This window comes from Capra hircus, chromosome 3 (assembly GCF_001704415.2).
Source record: "Capra hircus breed San Clemente chromosome 3, ASM170441v1, whole genome shotgun sequence".
In the NCBI taxonomy this organism is placed as follows: domain Eukaryota; kingdom Metazoa; phylum Chordata; class Mammalia; order Artiodactyla; family Bovidae; genus Capra; species Capra hircus.
In genome coordinates, this window is record NC_030810.1 from 13,656,626 (window position 1) to 13,675,473 (window position 18,848).

The 18,848-nt window shown below is 41.1% G+C and overlaps 1 protein-coding gene across 1 annotated transcript; it reads right to left on the reverse strand.

The window, feature by feature from the left end:
* On the reverse strand, window positions 4,303-18,835 carry RRAGC (Ras related GTP binding C). Its single transcript, XM_018042008.1, has 7 exons — window positions 18,428-18,835; window positions 16,502-16,705; window positions 15,347-15,546; window positions 12,758-12,872; window positions 11,658-11,800; window positions 9,825-9,973; window positions 4,303-5,840 (listed from the first exon to the last, which is right to left on the reverse strand). The coding sequence occupies exons 1-7, from the start codon at window positions 18,662-18,664 to the stop codon at window positions 5,689-5,691; spliced, it is 1,200 nt and encodes a 399-aa protein (XP_017897497.1). The 5' UTR covers window positions 18,665-18,835; the 3' UTR covers window positions 4,303-5,688.

Below are 18,848 nucleotides of genomic sequence, written 5' to 3' on the forward strand. Positions count from 1 at the left end.
ATTTCATTCTTTTTATGGCTAATATTCCTCTGTATACATATCACATCTTTAGCCATTCATCTGTCCATGGACACTCAGGTTGCTTTCACGTCTTGGCTACTGTAAACAGTGCTGCTATGAACATTGGGTACGCGTATCTTTTCAAATTAGATTTTCCAGTTTTTCCGGCTATATGCCCAGTAGTGGGATTGCTGGCTCATATGGTAGCTCTATTTTTAGTTTTTTAAGGAACCTCCATACTGTTCTCATAGTGGCTGCACCAATTTACATTTCCACCAACATTGTAGGAGGGTTCCCTTTTCTCCACACCTTCTCAGGCATTTATTATTTATAGACTTTTTGATGATGGTCATTCTGACTGGCATGAGGTCATTGTTTTACATTTCTCTAATAATTAGCAATATTGAGCAAAAGGATGGTTTTTGAAGTGCAAGGGTCTTAAATGGGAAATTGCAGTACTTTTTGAATGACACATTGGTAGTGATGGGCACTGGGTGGTCAGAGGGTAACTAGTTTCCTTCTACTTATTTCCTCATTATAATTGTCCTTTTGCAATTTTCTCAGTTATATTTTAAACAGTGCTGAAGCTACATTGATGAATTTAGGTTTTTTTTACATTAAAATTTGTCCTTGTGGAACAAAGTCACAGCTGGGGATTGTAGAAAGATGATATGCCCATGGAAGGATAATGTGCTGCAGCCTTTTTCTTTGCAGTGTTTTAGCTCTCAAGTGTGAAATAATTACAACAAACCTCATCTGAGGCAAAAAAAAAAAAAAAAGTGATGAATGCAGAAATTATCATTCAAACATGTGGCATTTCCTTCCAAACGAGTGCCCATTACTACCCGCCCCCAGTGCCCTCACTACTGGGTCGTTAGAAAAGTACTGCAACTTCCACTTTAAGACCCTTGCACTTCAAAAACCATCCCTTTGCTCAACATTGCTAATTATTAGAGAAATGCAAATTTCCTTCCTTCCTTTAAGAGCACACTCATCTATGGCAGATGGCTCGGTGAGCAAATCGTTCTGCCTGCTATAGGCATAAGGACAGCATGCTCTTATTAAAGCTCCTTTGTAACCCATAGTCCAGTGAAGAAAAGGATGTTATAACCTTCATCCTACCCAACCCCTTGTTAAAAAGCTGATAATAAACAGAAAAAGTGAAAATCACAAACTACTTCGCCTCCAACACAGTGTCTCAAATCAGCACGGAGTATGATTTCAGGGGAAATAACTTCAGCAATTCTTTGACTCTCTAAGTTAGGTGTACACTTGGGTGATACAGGCAATTGAGAAACTTTCAGAACAGAGCCAACTTCTGGGAGCCTGAAAGCTTGAGTTTAAATGATACAACACCGCCACCTAGAGGTCAAGCAATGAGGAACTGGACACTGCAGCGAAAACCGGTAAAAAGCTTGACAAGCTTACTGCCCAGCCAGGAAAAGCATCATTGCCTTCTCATCAAAGCCGCAATGAGAGACATTTAAATGAGTCTGGGTTTTCCTCAACATATGGGATATTGGAGAAATTCTACACAGTAGAAAATATACTCCCCCCATCACTCCCTACAAAGACAGGTGCTGAGCAAGTCACCAAAAAAGAGGGCAGAGAACAAACCCACCCATGTCAAGGTGCTAGAGAGGCTCAGTGGTTAGAGGGCTTTTGTAGAAGTTAGGACAAATATTTAAGTTGACCTTGGTAGGATGAACAGAATTTCTATATGCCAAGGGAAGCAGATTCCGAGCTGAAGGAACAGCATGAACTACTAATTTCAATTATGAAAATATACAAGATTTACTCATCAGCAGTTCATTACAGGTTATATTAAGCCACTTGGAAAATGGAATAAAAAATCACATTTCCAATCCCACAGAAAACATGCCAGTAAAGTATCCTTCTGTGTATTTAACATGCTGTTATGCCTTTCTATCTGCAGCCCAATGAACTATAGCCCGCCAGGCTCCTCTGTCCATGGGATTCTCCAGGCAAAAATACCAAAGAGGGTGGCCATTTCCTCGAAAGGATCTTCCCAACCTAGTCTCCTGGACTGGCAGGCAGGTTCTTTACCACTGAGCCATCTGTGAAGCCCGTGCTCTTGAAAAGGCATTCCTTAAAACAATCAAAGTTAGGGACACGGGCTATAAACCAAGGTAATCAGACTTCTTTACTGCAGGTCTTCTCAAAGAATTTAGTATTTTACTGTACATAGGAAATCTCCGAGAACTAGAGAATGCAGTTTCCAAACCTTACAGAATTTGTTTTCTACACAATTTTCCATGAGCAAACCCTCCCTCCCTATGAAGGAAGTGAGGTAAACTGATGGTTGAAGGATGCAGGTTCTAGAATCGAACTGCAGGGACTTCAACTCTAGCTCCACCACGCCTCCACAGGGCTGTTTCCCCATCTGCAAATAGAACTAGAGGACCTACCTCGCCAGGTACTGTGAAGATTACATGAGGTAATACACACAAACACCTGAAATAATTAGTAGTTGCTACCCCTTCATGTCCCTCCCTCCACGCTCTTTATGGCTAGACCCTCAGCTCCACAGGACCAGTTCAAGCACTGCTAATGGAAATACCCTCCAGCTTTGCCCAGCTGCCGCCTACAGATCCTTGGAAGACTGTGTTCCTTCAAGGTCTCTGGGGGACAAAGGGGGAATGTTTCAAGTTACTGTGGTAGCTTAGATGAAAAATAACAATATTCACTAATTAACCTCTTCTGGATATAACTCCAAGAGCTGTCAGCATTTGCAAAACAAAACAGGACCGATACAGAACCTTAACAAAGCCCACGAATTACACACATTAAGCTTGTGAAAATCATTTTATCTTTCAAGTCATTTGTTTCTGTGTGTATACACAGAACCCTAAATGTAGGAGGTAAATATATACAATTCCAAATACCTTGAGCATTCGGTTATTGAGATATTATTACATGTGTCAGTACACATATGCACATGTATGTATGAATGAATGTGTGTACAGGAGAGGCAGTGTTATGTGAAACAGTTCCAACACCCTGCTGCAGAAGATGATAAGGTATGCTTCCACCATCTCTGCCAGCTGTCTGAGGTAGCCTGGTACATATAAACATCCACGGAGATGCAAAGCATTTCAGGCAAATCCTTAAGTTTTCTGACTTTTTTTTTTTTTTTAAGTTTCCTGACTTTTGTTTCCTTTTTCCTGAGTCTGTTTCACCATTTTCCACTTGTTCTCCTTATCACTCCCTGAATTTATAACTTCCCATAGTAGCAGAAAAATAGTATTTTATGGGCACCCGTGTCCCTCTTAAAGCATTATCTCCACTGGGTCAAAGGGAGCCTGAGGCTGGAAAAGCAGGCAGGCAGCAGAAGGCTGCCAGGTCTGGAGCACAGGCGCCCCTTCACCACTAACTAGATCTGTGACTGAGCTGCCACCTGGCTCACCCCGAACAGCAGAGTACACACCTGCTGCTCTGGTGGTGATTGACGACATCCCTTGTGCTCTCGACAGTACCCTGGACTGAGAGTTTAAGCTACAATGGTCATCCCATCTATTACCCTCGACAGGGCTCTTTATTCCTCTGGATTTCAATCTCCGTAATTTAAAAATGGATATAGGATTAGATAGTACTTTAAGGGCTTTTTTGTTTTAACCTGTTTTTGTGATTTCCATTTTTTTAAATAGCCCAATCACAAAATTAAAGATCTTTCAACCTCTACCTACCTCCCTCCTAATATACACATTTTCCCCAACCGAGATCCAACCTAACTATATAAGCGAAACAGACATTTAAGGGTCAATAATGAATATCTCTGGAGAAGGAAATGGCAACCCACTCCAGTATTCTTGCCTAGAAAATCCCAGGGATGGGGGAGCCTGGTGGGCTGCCGTCTATGGGGGTCGCACAGAGTTGGACATAACTGAAGCGATTTAGCAGCAATGAGTATCTCAGAAACTGGAAGAAATGACAACTAAACTGAAATCAATACATATTTTGTAAAATGCGTTCTATGCTTCCTGGCTTAGATATGATACATCAAATATGTGAGGCCCTGGATAGTCCCCACCATGAACCACCACAACCAAAAGACCCATCTTTACCTCAGTTTAGATCTCCTAAACAGAAACGGGCAAGAGAGAGATGCCTGGACACAAGGCATGAAATTCCTGCACCAGGACAGAACTTTAAGTCCTGAAACATAACCAGCATCTTAACCATACAAGGCAGCAAAAGAAGAAATGGATTATAAAATCACAGTGGGACGAGCCAATGTTTCATTGCCCCAACCCTCCATATCTTATGCAAATAAAAAACTGATTCTGGAGTAAATACATTTATTGATACCCATTTTATATAGTTCAATGAAATAACCTATAAATATAAAAGCATTTTTCTTTTGGATATCACTATGGTCCATGTAAATACTCATCAGTCGGAATCATCTGCAGGAAGCCCTCCAAGTCACAAAGTTGGGTTTACAGACCTGAATACACATATTTCATGTAACAGTGGTACTTATGTACTCAAGCGGTCCAGTGGCTTTGGAATATACGACAACTGGGCATGTGGAGTAAAAGTAATGTATAAGCTTAAGTCAATGGAAAGGGTATCAACTTTCAACAAAACAACCAATTATAAATCAATTTCCTAAGTGAAGAAAGTACCACAGTTGACACTTGGTGTCGGAACACTGGAGACGAAGTATGTTTAATGACACATGTCGTGGTGCCGTACGCTCTCAACCCCCAGTGGACAGTCCACCAGTGCCTTTGGGTCATTCAGGGGCAACAAAACAGCAATTCTTAAAAGAATCTCAACAGCTTAGAATAAAAGGTACGTGGAGACTGGTATCAAGTTTAAAGAAAAATGAGCTAAATATTTCAATGACATGATGAGTTTTTCTCCTAAGAGGAGGAAGAGATTATGGGGAAAACAACTTTTTTAATTCCCTTTTTTTCAAACAGTGATCAGAATCATTTATCAAATGTGAGGGAAGGAACCCAGGTATCTGGTATCCAAAACACAGGTGCAAAGATCTTCTGTCTCAAAGTTTGTTCCTCAACACTTCTGAAGGAACGAACGCAGCAGCCACTGTTGGAGACTTGCTCTTGACTTGATGCAGCATAAAATTTTCTCATTTCTTCAGAAACAAATACAGGAATGTCCTTTTTTGCTGCAGTCAGACCATGTGTCTTGAGTTAGCAAGCAAATGCGTTTAGAAGGTCTGAGGTGTGTAAGGTCCAAAACTGAAATCTGAGAGGCAGTGTTAGAACTCAAGCGAGGCAGGATTTTTAGAGACTACTCAAATGAGAATCTAAGTGAAGCATATAAAAATTCAGTTCTATTATTTTCAACTGGTATTTGATGGCGACATCCCCTGGTAAGGACGGGTTAACGGCTATTATCTCCAGGTCCAAGATGTCCCAACTACTTAAAGTAGGGCCCCCAAGAGGAGAAAGACACACACTTCTGTGGTCTCTGGAATTCTTTTTTGCCTTTTTTTTTTTTTTAAAGAAACAGTAGCTTCAGTTGCACACCACTGGCTGAAGGTGTTTGCATCCAAATGAGAAACTCTACCCCTTGTCTCTAGTGGGACAGGCACCAGGTTCTCACAAGCGGCAACTCCCATGTCCTGCAGCACGTGGCATCTGACCCTGGAGTGAAGAATAAGCTGGCACAGAGCCCCGATCACTGGCGTCCAGGCTAGATGGCGTTTCGTGGCGTGCCGTTGTGTGTCAACGCTTTCAGGCTGGGGGCACTGGTCTGGTGACTACAGCTCCTGTGAGAAGTCACACCCACCTCAAAAACCTCATGAATAGCTTTTCGGAAACAATGGAAGTTATAGTCTATTAAACCTGCAGGAGAGAAAAAGGAAGATCAGGCACCCTGAATGTCAACTATCTGCTAGGAAACATTTGGTGACGGAAAGAAATAATTGGTATGTATTTTAAAACATATATCCAATTGAGAAATTCTCTACAATGGAAGCATGATAAAGCATATGCCCTAGTTGCTAACACTGATTACCTCTGGGCCTGGGAATGAAGAGGGTAAATAAAAAAGCAATTAGGAAGACAAATTTGCTAAGGAAATTTACAATGAACTCTACAAAGTGAAAGTAAAATACTTCGATACATCAAGTTTTTCCTTTTACAAGTCTCTGGGGCAGGCAAAGAAAAGCTAAAGCAAACAGTTGGAACAATAGTTACACGAACTGCTCAGTAGAGCCATGGGGATGGGAAGTTATCAAGAAGGCCCATAGGGCAGAGCCTCAGGAAGCCAGCTCCCCAACCTCAGAGGGGAGGGAGGGCAACTCAGTCCTTTTCTGCTTATTAACTGGCTTCCAAATCAAATTTTAGTCAAAGGGTTCCTTGCAGGTACATATGGATATGTGACCAATTCCAGCCACCAAGAAAAGTGCAAGTGTATAAGACTTCCATGGAGTCTCCTTAAAAGGAAGACCTCCCTATTCCTCCCTCAATCCTCCTTAGTGCCCAGAATTTGGAGGAGATTGCTGGAGATCCAGAAGTCCTTCCGCATCATGAGAAGAACTTGAAACTAGCAGCTAGTACTGAGAACAGCAGAGCTGAAAGAGAAGCACCTAGGTCCTCGAGGATATCATGACACAAAGACAACACACAAGAAACAAACCACAAGCATCTGATGTCAAAGTGCCTACAGATGGGGAAGCAGCCAAAGGTGGGAGGGTCAAGTGCAAGGCAAAGGCAGCCAAGAAAACTTCAGGGTGCAGAGAAGACTCTGAGGATACGGGCAAGATTTTAATAGGCAGGAAAGAGGAGCAAAATCACAAGAAAACAGCAGGGAGTTGGCACTGCGAACGCAGCACACAGGTGGAAGACAGGAAAGAAGCTGGTCTGGCTGGAGACGGGAGCGGACGATTCTTGGGAGCAGTACTGGGAATGAGTCTGAAGAAGCAGGTTAGAGTCAAATTAAGGAGTTCCTTCAGATTCAGAAAAAAATACAGGTTTTGATAAGTTCAACTACAATAAAATTGAGTTCTCTGCAAATGGTGAAATTAAACTGACAATCAAGGAAATCTGAACAATGTGTGGATATGTGATGATGATATGAAATCACTGTTAGTTTTTTTTTCTTTTAACATCTATTAATGGTGATACCATCACGCTTTAAAAAGAGCACTATTGTTTAGAGATACCTGCTGAAATCTCTACAGACAAAATGATTTCATGTCAGAGATTTGCTTCAAAATAACCCAGTAAGAGAAAAGGTATAGAGATGAAATAAGAATGGCTACGATTTTGATAGTTGTTCATTCTGGATGACAGATAAGAAGGGCTTCCTTACTTTATTTTCTCTACTCTTTTATGTTTGACAGTTTCCACAACAAAGGATTTTTAAAAAATGAAGACATACAGGAAACAAAAGACTGACCATGGGTTCACGCAGGGACAGGTATATGGAATCGCCGTGCTGCTCAACTTCTGTGTTTACTTGAAAATTTCCAGGAACCAAAAGTTTTTAAAAATTTTTAAAGATTAGAATGGAAAAAGATAAGAAACTCCTAAGAGGCACAAAAAAGATAAAAGCATAGGAACAAATAAATCACTAGAGAAGCCGAAACAGACATGACCGAGTGCCTACAAAGAGAAAGACGCTGGCTCTAAGCAGTAACTGGAGAAATAAAAATGAGACCCCAACGAGACATTGCTTCGCACCTGCCAGACTGACAACCACTGAACAATCCGACAACATTAAACATGAGCAAGGACGTGAAACGACAGAAACGCCCACAAAGCTCTGTCTGGGGTGAAAACGATAAAGCCACTTTGGAAAGCAATTCAACAATGCCTAGTAAAACTGACATGAACTTGAGCAGGGGACATGAACTTGGGAAAATTTGGGGAGATGGTGAGGGAGACACAGGCCTGAGGGGCTGCAGTCCACAGGGTCACAAAGAGTCGGACTGGGCAACTGACTGAACAACAACAATAAAACCGAATACATATGCCCTCCATAAATTTCACTCCTAAATACTCACTATTCTAGAGAAATTCTCTGTATGTGCAAAGGCAAACTTGTTCATTAATTTCTTGCAGAACTATCTGTAATCTTAAAAATCATCTAAACATACAGTAAGAATATAAACTGTGATATACACATTTCACAGACAGTGACAAATGAGCTGAAGCAACATGCTGTTGATATGGATAAACCTCAAAACCAATCTTGAATGAAGAGAAGCAAGCAAGTTGCAGAAGATGACTTACATTTTGACATGGTTTACACAAAGATACATAATACCCTATATAGTTTAAGGATAGATAAGAACTAAAAGACTAATTCAGACACAGGAAAAAGAAAACACTACATTCAACAGAGCACAAGAGAGGGTTTCAACTGAGAAATACACACACAAAAAAAAATTGGTCACGTTTCAGATCTTAAGCTCAAAGGGGAATATATACATTTTCGTTTTATCAAAAAAACTTTGTATTCTAAAATAGTTCATTAATATGAGCATCAGAGAAATAATATTAACTCATTCAATATTAATTAATATCACAAACCCAGACAGAAAAAGAGGAACTTGTTGCATGAGTAACAGAGCTACCCTAGGTCCTTGAGTAGTTAAATAACATGATAAAAGGAACATTCCGGAAACTAGTCTGCCCTGAGAATAAAGGACGACACAGACTGAGCCCTCGGTGTATCTGCTGAAGGCAGCCCCTTAGGCCTGGAATGGGCGAGGACTTGTACTGGAGACACCAACAGTGGGAAAGGATAGGAAGTTCCACAAGAAACAAACGTGAAGAGTTGGTGAAGATTCAATGAAAACCACAGAAAACAATGGAAAAAGGAGAACAAAGAACACCCTCTGTGAGATGCTGTGCAAGGGCCTTGGAAGCAATTACACCACACGATTAGCAGACTGCACACAGCTAAGCGTGGACACCAGGAAAATGGCGTAACTAGTAACAGAAGCAGAGCAGCCAGGAGAGTCACGAAACAATGGGGAAATAGTCACTGGTTTTTGACATCATGGAAAGGTAAATATTTAGGTAAAGATGCCTTACTAACAGCGTCAAACACGGGATGGAAACAGCCCCACGTCAGAGCTGGAGAGGCGAATTTTTCAGTCAACTACACGGAGATTAACTGAAGCCATAGATGTGATGTGCTCACCAGGAGAATAAGTGAAGAAGTGAGCCAGAAGCCCTGGCTCCAAAGGGCACTCAGAACTGAGAAAAAGAAGAGTAGTTAGAAGAAACGGGTGGTCAGAGAAACAGACACACAAAGAACCCAAAGAGCTCTGCTTTGGGAAAGCAGAGAGAAGAGCGCTTGAAAGAGGACTGGATGACAGGGTCACATGCTTTGGAAGGCTGAAAAGGAAAGGCCACCAAATGTGGCAAGAAGGTGACCTGGTAACTTCTCAAAACACCTCAGCAGATTGGTTCAGGTGGAAGCCAAACGGAGGCAGACAGGTAACAGAAGGATGTAAAATCAGAGGCTGGAATAAAAAATGTGATTTAAAAACCAAAGACCAAAAGAAGGCAGAAGAAAGCACGGACTGTTCATGGAAGGAAAGGCACAAAAGTAGTTGAAAACATCATGAAAGTGAAAGTGTTAGTCACTCAGTCATGTCCAATTCTTTGTGACCCGATAGTAGCCTGCAAGACAACTCTGTCCATGGAATTCTCCAGGCAAGAATACTAGAGTGGGTTGCCATGCCCTTCTCCAGGGGATCAAACTAACTGGTAAATCCTCTAACACTGCAACAATGTTTTCTCTTGTTTTCCAGAACCTAAGAAATTATGACAAAGACCTTTATATAAAGATGGGTTTTAAAATGTCATTACCTTTCCTTTCAAAACTTTCTTCCCTAAGGATGCAAACCAGTGCCAAAAATTTAGTCACCTCCTTTAAATACAGGACAGTTGTGTTATTCAGCTTGATGATGGCCATGGACTCTTTGTCATAAGCACTTCCACTTCCATCTTCCTTTAACCTGTTTTAAAACAAAGTATCGTTCATTATAGGTTTCCCAACTCAGCATTTTGTCACATTTGCACAACAAGGCATTCTACCCAGTTTCCTAAATGTCTTTTGAGAAAACAGGCTGGCTCGACCCCAGTGGAACGGAAGCTGTGTTTAGCTGTGGGTGCCCAGCCCCTGCTGCATAATCATTCCATGTGCTCACACCACCTTGTTGACCTAGGACGCATGGAAAACAGCAGACTTCTAATTTTCCTTCACACTGATCAGTGCTGACACCCTCCGCAAATAAAGAAGGGCCTGAAATATGAAAACTATCAGTAGTGAAAAAGGAGTGAGTACAAAAACTAAAGTAAGTGCGGTCTAGCAGAGATACTGTGGAATCCTGATGCCTGCAAAGTGAGCCTGACAGGGTCTGAAAGCTATTTCATTTATCAGATTAGACTGTCAGAATTACATGGCGCCCCCCTCAAAAAAACACAAATCAAGAGCCAAGTAAGCAACAAACTGAACTTCAATAAAGCATACCAAGATTCACACACAGGTTAATAATAATGAAATAATGGCTGTTTCTTTTCTTTTTTATAATGTACTTTATCATGTGTAATGTAGTTTACAATGTGCCTTATACTGAAAATAAAATTTACAACTAAATTTGATTCTTTTATTATAAAAAATACATTCTATTCATCTCTTTTTAAAATTAGGAATGGGAACATGAAACTTTTCTGTACGATGTACAGACAAAAATCACATTTTCGCTGGGGAAAGAATAAAAACAAAGGCAAGCGTGTAATCACAAAACTGACAGGAATGGAAAACAAGAACAGACAGGTAAAGAAGAGCTAAGACCAGCGCATTCTCCTACCCCGAGGCAGCCAGAGAAAGACACTGACAAGCGAGGCAGAAAGACCAAAGCGCCGGGTAGAGACAGAGAGATGAAACAGGAATTCAGACTAGGTGGAACAGAGGAACAACAGATCAAGGACAGAGGTATCAAAAAGCAAAGGTACTGTCAGAGCTCAGGACAGCGCTTGGGAGGGCCGACATTAACATACAAGATGAACCATCACCATTAGAGGCTGCAGAGGCTACTGGCTTTTCAAATAACTATTAGTGAATCCACCAACGTTTTCACTTGTCTTCTGGACTATTCTACAAAACCCTTTCTTTACAAATTTCTGTATAAAGTGTGGTGAATTTAAATAAAAGGTTTATATTTTAGAGACTTCTTAGCAACTGAGATGCATAGGTCAAACATTCCTTGTTTCCGTGCTCTCTGAAAGATTAAGGACTCCTCAGTTCCACAGAACCTAAATCAAATTAGGAACCAGTACATACTCTTGTTATTCAGTGTTTTAAATAAATTAGTCTAGTTTATTGATCTAACGGTAGTGAAAAGTCGCGGTAGTGAGAAGACATAGTACAAACCCCTGAAATTAAAGCAGGTGAAACTTTCACTGATACAAGTCTGGCACTAGTCATACCTTTTCAACCGCTCTTGTCCATCCACTCAGAAGGAGTAACACCCAGCAGTCCACTCACAGAGAAATTATGCTCCAAACTGAAGCACTATGGTCAGTTCTACTTCATACAGTACTTGCTAGATGCCTCAGAAATTAATCCCCCTAACAAGTCAAACTCGTGGTTTTCCACTTGTCTGAGATCTTACAAAAACATACACGAACACAACTTACCCATATATACAAGACACATCAATTACAACATCAATCATGTCACAGCAAAGTTCATATGACTGCATATCCACAGGAGAACTGTCTGTTGCAATGTAGATTTTGCTGACAACATCGAAGAGAAAAGCTTTTTCAATACCTGAATTCTTGGAAAAAACAAAATCAAGTGTTCATTTTCTACAGAATCACAATTTGTAAACTTATCAAAGATCCTAAATCATTAACATCCAAGAGCATTTTTAACGATACAACCCAATACCAAGAGTAAACAGTACTTTGCTTAGGAGACACTTCTCTTATCCAAAGAAGAAAAGTCAAATTGTTTCTCTGCTCTGATTTACTGACATAATAGCACTCAAATTTGTTCTTCTTTCATTCTCTTTACTTAAATGAATTATTTTCTAAGACACCACAAAAAACAAACAAAAAAAGTCCTCCAAAAATCAATCCATGCTACATTTCTGATAATCCTTTTCTTGACAATAATCAATCTCTGATTCAAATGATCCTGCTACCAGAAAGGTTTGATGTGGCACTTAGCAAACAATGTTTCACATCAACATCTAGCATAGTGCAAAAGCCCAAAGAATCGGGGATCACGACACACTGAGTCCTTCAAAGCAGTGTTTGGAAAACACAGTCGCTGAATGCTAAACTGATGGGAAGAATATCCTCTTTAATTAAGCTGAATCCTCAAAATAAGAAATGTGAAATATGACACTGAGATTACAGTTAACAAGGATCAATTTTTCAGTGTGACCTCCAATAAACCAGAGATTAAACTGAGTCTAATTCCCAACACCCAGTATATCCTAGTTTCTACTCTTCCTTCAGGAAAAAAGATCACGAAGATATTTTTTATTAAGAAAAGCATGAGAAAATTTTTCACCAGAGCCTTTTAAGACAAAAAAAGGTAAGTATTAAGGAAAATTTCAGAAAATAACACAAGCCATTTTTTAAAATGTTCTTATTATTTATTTAATATTTAACTGTGTGTCTTTAAGCTTGACTCGGATTAATTCAAGGCATTTTTGGGAGAATTTGATAATACAAATATATTCAACAAAAACCAGAAACAACACTGAATTAAATAGCACACTTACTGATATAAAGATATTTAATAGGTTTTCCAAGGTCGGTAGCTGTGGGATAAGTTTCTGCACCACCTTACTAAAGGCTTCAAATATTGAATGGTCATAGATACTAGTCAAATAAAAGCTGAAAGACATAACATAGTTTGATTAATTTGAAAAATATCTTAAAAGTCCAACAACAATTATCACAATACATAAAATTTTTAAGTTTCTTCACATTTGATTTTAGTACGTTCAAATAAAGCCTATTTTGTGCACCATCTCCCTCACTCAAGATGACACATGCAATATCCCCACCTGGCTTGTAGCTCTCCATCCCTTTAATACATTTACACAGAGGGCAACTGAAGGAGTACTAGGAAAACATTTTCAGATACGGAAACCTGAACATTCACCTAAGTCCTTGCAATCTGATCCAAAAAGCTTGGGTTCTTAAGCCCACAACTGACCAAAAAAATAAGAGAAAGCTCAGAGGAGACAGGTGACATTTATTAAATAAGAACACAGTACAGGTTTTTGCTAAAAAGTTACCTCCTCAGAAAGTTCCTTCCTGACCCCACCTGAAATGGTACTCCTGTCCCCTCTGCTTTCAACCTCTTCCCCCTTTGTTTTCCTGCATAGCACTGATGAGTACTTAAAATTACATTATATGTTTATTTATGTGCTTTTGAGCTGTCTCCTTCATCAGAATGTAAGCTCCATGAGAATACAGGCCGTCGGCCTTGCTCACAGCTACGTGCCCACTGCCCTGTGGAGTATTCATGAATATTTGTTGAGTAAAAAAATGAATAAAACTGGCACTTAGAATTTATGTAAATAACATGCTAAGGAAGATGAGAGCAGGAGCTCTAGAGAGAAGGGACAGCTATCTGGGGGCCCAAAAAGATACACAAGGGAGTAAATTTGTAGATTTAACAAAACACATACTTGAGAGAGAGAGAGAAGCTTTTAACAATTTAAACAGTGTGGTCAACTATACCTGCTTTTTCATTCAGGAAGTATACTCTTAGTTACACAGCTGTATCCATTATGTAATTATAAACACAGATAACAAAGTCAGAGACACCGAACTGTTTATATCACACTTTTTATCAAAATTCAAAGATACTTTCAATGAGTGCACCTAAGAACCTAACTTAGATGGGGCTCTAATCTAGATGTTAGAACAATGGAAGAGGTAAGACCAAGATTATCCCCCCACAGGCACTAAGGTAAACGTATATTTTAGGTTAGCAATGTAAGAAGGCCCTGCAGGAACTGTGAGATTTGGAGGTGGATGGGGACAGGAAGAACCTCCAAAAGCACAGGGCATTCTAGGAAGCTGAGTTTCTGGAAACTGGAAATGAAAAGAACCTCATCCATAGATCTGCTAGTAATTAATAAAAGTTCAATGCTGTTAACAAGGCCCAGGGCCCCACAGAGAACTGGAAAAAGTGATAGTGTATACCAATGAAGTGGGTGCTCTGGAAAGGGACACTGACATGGTGCTAAGAGGATCAGAAGGGTTCTTATGGGTCCTGGAGAACACAGGACAATCATGGCTTAAAACCCATCATTCATGGTAGAAAAATAAGACTGAGGAGTTTTATTGGAATATACTTTCACTTTCTCCTACAACTGAATTTTTTTAAAAACATGAATTACTTGCACTTATTTTAATCCAGGCTAAAGGTCAATGGGACTTGTCTATGTGGTTTCTTAGGAGAGTAACAAAAAGATCTTATAGCCGGAGGCCCTAGGGAATATTACGGTAAGGATAGGGGCTGGCTTGAGGCTAGAGGGAAGTCATTATAACAAGGCAAGGATAAGGAAATAGCCACGGTTGTCTCTCTGCTGCTTCCCCTTTAAGTTGTTTGCACCATCAAAAGAACATTTTCTTGGGTACTTTTTATTACTCATTTCTACCTAAACCATAAAAAAAGATGCAGGAAATAATTCTCACGTATTTTTAAAATACAAGCATATAAACCACTGAGTTTATCTAGTAGGTGTTCTTTAATATTAATTTTGCAATGAAAATTACAAATCAGCAGTTGTTTAACTTGATAGCAACCCTAAGCAGATTTAATGGATACAATCACTTCACCCAATTTTTAGAGGTTTATAAAAGCATAAAGTGTTTTAAAAAACATAAACAAGAAACATTAGAATCCAAACTTAAAATGTGCCCTCTTCAAAAGGCTCTTCTTACTGAGAAAGGTACTGTGAAAGATTAAGCTACAGAGTTCTACAACAAATGTGAGATTCCTTGAACTGAGGTGGGAGGGGGGGGAATGTAACCAAGAGAGGGGAATCCCAAAGCAGATTTGATGCCATGAGGCAACAGCCTGACTCCAGTCTCTTGAGATGAATTTGTAAACACACCTACAGAAACAGACCTCGCATGACTTCAACCTCTGGGAATATGCAAAAAAGCAGGGGAAGTAACTTCTCAGTAACATCAGGCTCCCAAAACTGCTTGAATTCAACAAAGATCAAAAACATTACACATTTGGGAAGGGTATACCAGTAACAGAGAGCTACGTGTTTGTAATGACAGAGATGGGAATACATTTACACACTTTTCAGGGCTCCCATATCAAACACACAGGTTGTTACCTAAGGTGGAGTTTTTCTAGCCCAGCATCTGCAAGGTCATCATTGGCCCTTTGATGAATGTCCCTCTGTGTTTCTATTTTGTGATCATCAGACAGACCATCAACTTTGTGAATAAAAACCTCAAAATTCATGTCTGGGTTAACTTTGTAGGCTTTAGAAACAGTAATGTGAAGTCTTGTTAAAGCCTCCATGTAGTCATCCTGTAAGTCAGAACAAAATATTTTTTAAAAAGAAATCTTACGTTAGGAAAGCCTCAAACCACCTCTTTCCCCAACCACAGAATATATATTACCCTAATCATTCATAAGTATTCAAACAACTACATTAACTTATACCACTAAATAGATCTTCAATCTCTCTTGTTAAGAATTCAACTACCAAGTTAATGCTTGTAATTTTTAATACTGATAAGAAAAGGAAATGGAAATGGACACTTATTCCCAATAAAAAATTTTTTAAGTAATCCCAGCTCTGCCATTTATTAGATGTGTGACTCTAAGCAGATTGCTTAAATTCTGTGATCTCAGTTTACTCAGCCATAGAATTGTAGTTACAATACCTACCTTACAGCACTGTGAAGAAGAAATTAAATTAGGTCATACGTATGAACGCACTCATAACAGAGTCTGTACCTCAGAACTCATTCCTAGCTAATGCTTAAGCTTAGAAAAAAATTAAGATTCTTAAGGATAGAGACATGTCCCATTTATCTGAGTGTCTGCCACATGCTAGGCCCTCAGTAAGTGCTAGCTGAGCTAAATTGAATTTGGACAACTAAAGAAACTATTCACTTAATATTTACTGACTCAGTTCTCACATTCCTCATTACAGACACTGATAAGAGCTTTTCAGTGGGTGACAACATTACAACAGTTAATAAAAATATAGCAATATCTACTATTAACAAAAATGGAACACTGCTCACTAACTAGAACTCAGAGATATAAACCCTATCTCCTAGTCATCTCATATCCTGTACTTGCACAAAGGCATGCCTGCTCCTAAAGCACCTCTGCAGGTACACCTCTCAGAGTTAGGAAATCTAGTGGCAAAGAAACAAACTGCAAGCAGCACATGACAAGATAAACAACTTTCCTTTGTTCCTACATCTTCCGCCATCAGAGAAGAAAAGTAAACATCGTCATGTCCAACTACCTGTGCATCAATGACGTATATCAACGCTCCCGTTCCCCTGAAGATCATCTCGTAGTCAAAAGTTGGGTCAAAAAAGTCCATTTGCCCAGGAAAATCCCATATTTGGAAATTCACAAAGGAGCTATTAGAAATATCATCTTTGTAAATCTTGTTGGTACTTTCCAAAAAGAGGGTCTCATTGGGTGACATTTTATGAAACACCACCTGTTAAAAGAAAAAAGGACAATTTAATGACTATTCCACTTTTTACTTAAAGTACAAAACTCCACCCAGAATTAACATAAAGAATGTGACCCTACAGCAAAAATTTTAAGAGAGATGAAAAGTGAATGGTGTATCCATTGGTACTCACTATCCTCTAACTTGTAACAGAACAGAAAATACCAAATTACTAAAACCAAATCACCCAGAAAAGCTAAAGCTTTTCTATTTTCTCTGTCTGTATACAATACTAGCAGTAGCAATGTCTCTCCTCAGTCTTTTTTTTCTCCTCATTGTATAAACTCTGCCAAAATCTGCTCTAAGATTACAAAAATTTATAGCTAAAGTTTAAGTAGTTTTGTTCATTAAAATTTTATCAGAATGCCCACATCAGGTTCTAACAAACAATTAGAAAATAAACTGACTGGACTCTGTCCTTCATGGGTTTGCAGTCTTGTGGAAGAAATAAAACAAAGGCAAATTATACCAAATAGGAAAAGGCATATTGGTAGAGAAGGAATATTTGTGAGAAGGGGAAGAATGGGACTTGACAAGGAAAAAGACAGCTCCCATGAGGGAAAAAAAAAAAAAGGTAAACGCAATTGTTAATCACAATTATCACAATCCACACAATTCCAACACAAAACCAATTTCCCTCTCTCTACTCGCTGGATGAGAAAAATGGATAGTTACTCCTGAGGTTTAGACGGTGAGTAACACTGTAACGAATCAAAACCAGTTTGCTAAAAACCTGCCATCAATGTACTCAGATTTTGCTGTAACGGTGAAAAGATAATAAAACATAGTAATCCCGTAAATCTGGAAGGCTACATTTTAAAATTATCATGTCTACAGAATATCACGCAGAGATTTATTTTGGAGAGATCTTTGCCACAGAATGAAAAGCGCAAAAAGCCAGGGATCTGGCATTTTATCGCCAGCTCACCTTGTGTTTAAGAGGAATGGCTGATGGAGGTCGTCAACCCTGCCTCTATTCCCCCTTACTAAAAAAGCGAATAGCCCTCCATCCTCTCCTGCCATTTCCCAAGTAAAAGCACATGTACAAAGGTCTGTAAATATTCTCCAGGTCTCAAGACTTTTGCAGCTACACACACACAGAGGGGAAATCACTACTAATTATACTCACCGGGCTAAAAGTACTAAAACAGGTGGAAGAACAGCCCCCATTCCCACTAAGAAATGTCACAGTGAAGTCTCCTTCGTACTAGCAACAAGAGCAGGCATTACAAACACCAAGGAGTTAGTCACAACTGTTTCTGACGCTGCTCCCTGGGGCTCACCTGGGAAGCCCTGCAAACTCAGGTCACCTGAAGTGAGAGGCGCACACACAACCGGGGTCGGGTAAGGAGTGTGGGAAAGTTAGAACCGGGGAGCAAGTCTCAGTTTCATGAATGGCATGGGGGCTGGGTCCCAGGAAGTGAGGGCCCAGGAGGTGAGGCCACGGGCACCTGCCTCGCTCCGGCCACTCAGGGAGTGCGGGGATCCGCTCGGCCTCGGCTGACCTGGGCGTGGACTCCGAGATCGGGGTCCCGGCGCGTACTGCGCCCGGGCTCTGCTTCCCAGAGAAGAGAAAGAGCGCTGGGACAACCCAGCCGGCCACCCCGGCCGCCGCCCTCCTCAGGGCCTCCCCTCCCGGCTGGCCCCCGGCGCCCCCGAGGAGGGGAGGGAGGGGGAGGGGCGGAGGGCCCGAACGGCCCCACTCACCTTCTGGATGGAGGACTTGCCGCTGCGCCGCAGGCCCATGAGCAGAATCCTCGGCTTGGAGCTGTCAGCGCCCCCCGGGCCACAGCCACCTCCGGCCCCCGCCCCAACCCCGCCGCCCGCGGCTGCCGCCTCCTCTTCCTCCTCCTCCACGCCGTAGCCGAAATCCTTTGGGAACGAATCCGCCGCGCCGTAACTGCCGGCGAGGGGCGTCTCCTCCGCCCCGTACTGCAGGGACATGGTGCTGGAGCCGCCGCCGCCCGCGCCCTGACAGGCCAGGCCAGGCCAAGCCAGGCCGCCGCCTCCCCAGTCCGCCGCCGCCGCCGCCGCCGCCGCCCCCGGCAGCCGCCGCCGCTGTGCGGCCCGCCCCCCGGCGCCCGGCTCTCATAGGCTCCCCGCCCGAGCCTGGCCCCTCATTGGTCGC

Coding starts and splice junctions, on each gene's coding strand:
- RRAGC (XM_018042008.1), bottom strand. CDS start 18,664: ATGTCCCTGCAGTACGGGGCGGAGGAGACGCCCCTCGCCGGCAGTTAC. Junction 16,706..18,427: donor GCAAGTCCTCCATCCAGAAG/GTGAGTGGGGCC, acceptor TTCTTTTAACAG/GTGGTGTTTCATAAAATGTC. Junction 11,801..12,757: donor TATTAAATATCTTTATATCA/GTAAGTGTGCTA, acceptor GTTTTTTCCAAG/AATTCAGGTATTGAAAAAGC.